This window comes from Zea mays, chromosome 5 (assembly GCF_902167145.1).
Source record: "Zea mays cultivar B73 chromosome 5, Zm-B73-REFERENCE-NAM-5.0, whole genome shotgun sequence".
Lineage (NCBI taxonomy): Eukaryota > Viridiplantae > Streptophyta > Magnoliopsida > Poales > Poaceae > Zea > Zea mays.
The window spans coordinates 127,262,045-127,264,719 of NC_050100.1; the positions used below are offsets into that span (position 1 = coordinate 127,262,045).

Here is a 2,675-nt window from a genome sequence, read left to right on the forward strand (position 1 = left end):
TAATCATACTTAAAACTAACTTAACTAGTTTTCTAAACTATTTTCCATATTCATTTGTATAGCACATTAATTGATTACAACATTTACCGATCATAAACATAGACCGATTATACTAATTATTGATATAGAATATTATTGATATAGAATATTGACTCCCTCAAATAATTAAAATAGGAATAAATACATTGCAAATTCCTGCTAGCTAGCTGATTAAAATATTAAACTTATCTGTCTCGTCATTAACTAGATCATACATCGCATCCATGTCTACCTCTATATTTTGCATAATTATGCATCTAAAATTTAAACCTCAATCTCTGACTCAACTACTTCATTATTCTAAAAACAATTATATTGTCACGTAACAGCACACGGACACAACAACGGAGCTAGCCATAATTACTAAGCGTACCTATACTAAATAAAAAAAATCATCGCAACCTACATATCTATCAATCTATTCATTAAAACAAAATAATAGTAGTAGCAAATCAGCTCATCCAAAATTAAATTCGACGCGAACTCTGCAAGAACCACGATAATTTATAGTTCAGGCTTTTCGTCGAGTATTTGAGGCATCAACTTGGGGCTTGTTTTTCCACATTCTCTTAGGATCCTTTTGTCGGCGCGAACACAAGTAGGAGATGTCATGAAGGAACTGACATCGAAGTGAGGCGACGGAATAACGACAACGGAGTGGGGCAGTGTTGAAGGAGCTCGGCGTCACGGTAAATAGAAGTTCGACGGAGACTAAACCGATTGCCGAACATGAACTGCGCAAATCGACGACGCGAGGCTTGATCTGGCGAGCACGACGCAAAGGAGGGCGTCTCAGTAACTGCTCCGACATAAATTACTCGCTGCTGAGCACGACGGAGGCCGGGAAGCTGCTGACGGTCGGCCCAACAGCGAGCAGGGGTACCAGGGCGTGCGTGCAGGAACAATCTTGACAGTACGCGTCCGAGCGAGACCACGGTACTGGTAAACGGCGGGCGACCAAGCAAAAATCCGAGCTGGGCGAGTTCGACGGCCACGGCCGGGCACAGATCGGCGCGATGGAGAGTCCCAGGACGCGCGCGGGGGAGCAGAGGAGATGGGCGCGCGCCGGAAGCTCGACGGCGGCCATGAGAACGAGCAGAGGAACTCCGGCATCCATGGTAAGGAGGGTTTCACCATGGCCGAGCAGACAGGGAGTGCCGTGAGCAGAGAAGTTTCGCGCGCTCGGCTGGACGCAGGAGAACACGCGCGCAGGGACGAGCTCGGCTGGGCTAGAGCAGGGAAGACCGCGGCTGGGGAAAGGAGGAGCAGGGAGGTCGCGGCCAGAGAGATGGGCGCCATGGGCGAGTTGCACAGCCGGCGAGCTGGAACTGAGCGCCGTGGAGGAGCAGGAGGTGGGACAGCGCTAGGGAGGGAGATGGACTTGGCAAGCAGGAAGCCAAGCGCTGGCGAGTTGGAGGACGGGAGGGCGCTCGGCCATGGGGAGCAAGATGGAGGGAGCTCGGTGGGCTGGGGATGGACACCAGAGAGATGAGCGAGCAGAGAGATAAGCACGAGAGACAGAATGGCCGCGTGCGCACGCTGGGATAAGAACGATGCTGAAAATATCCAGGGAGTAAAGCACCGCGCAGGAAAAACCAACACCGCGTAACAGAAAAAAAAATCAACACCATGAGCAGCGGCTGAAGATTTTTCTGCTGTGCGAGAGGATAAGGATTAAGGAGGAAGCAACGTGTAGAAGTAGCATACGTCCAGGATAGAGGCAAAACAGAAATGGCGGTTTGAGATTTTCCAAGGAACATACCAGAGACACTTTCTGTGAGTCATTGTTTAAGTAGAATGAGAATTAGTTGGAGATGGATACATAGAAATAAGAAAATTCAGATTTTTCTTCTCCAAACTTTAACAATATAATACTCAAATAAGTGAAAAATATGGAATTTGAATCCGAACGATATACAAACACACCCATCCAAACAATATCAATTTTAATATTTTTGGACTATGCTAAAATTGGTAGGTATTTTCAGGATCAGATAAATTTCCATAGTTGTAGACAGTGGAACAGATTACTTACGAATACTCAATATCAACTCTAATTATCTCAGATTTTTAAATAGGAAAGTGAATCGGCTAACCGCTATCCAAACATTTGACAAGAGAGCGATTCGATTAATAACTCTACGCCTTATATTTTTTGGACATGAATGCGGTCGAAATTATAAACTCGAACTATTTCTGAAATCGCATTCACGCTCTCGACCAGTCTAAACAACACCAGAATGAAGGTTACTAAAGTCCGAATTTCGTGAAATATTTTGGACAGTCCCGATAGACATAGATGAAGTGATACCAGAATACTGGTAGGCGAATATAATTAGGATATAGAGACTATTATTCTTACTGATATCTCGTACTTACGTCCATAGTCGTTGTTAAACGTATAGTAACACCTGGGGTGTTACAACCCTCCCCCTTGAAAGAATCTCGTCCTGAGATTCGGAGTGAAATACTTTTAAGAGTAGAGAAGCATGTAACTCCTATCCATATCAGCGATAACATAAGGCTGTTCCAAACAAAGGCGAGTGTCTCAGGATATTATTCCGATATCTCGTACTTACGTCCATAGTCGTTGTTAAACGTATAGTAACACCTGGGGTGTTACAATTTTATTCTAT

At 44.8% G+C, this 2,675-nt stretch overlaps 1 protein-coding gene across 1 annotated transcript; it reads right to left on the bottom strand.

The window, feature by feature from the left end:
* Positions 1-208: 208 nt before the first annotated feature.
* LOC100502277 (uncharacterized) lies at positions 209-1,516 on the bottom strand. The gene has a single exon (NM_001196754.1). The coding sequence runs from the start codon at positions 1,336-1,338 to the stop codon at positions 832-834; it is 507 nt and encodes a 168-aa protein (NP_001183683.1). The 5' UTR covers positions 1,339-1,516; the 3' UTR covers positions 209-831.
* Positions 1,517-2,675: the final 1,159 nt, after the last annotated feature.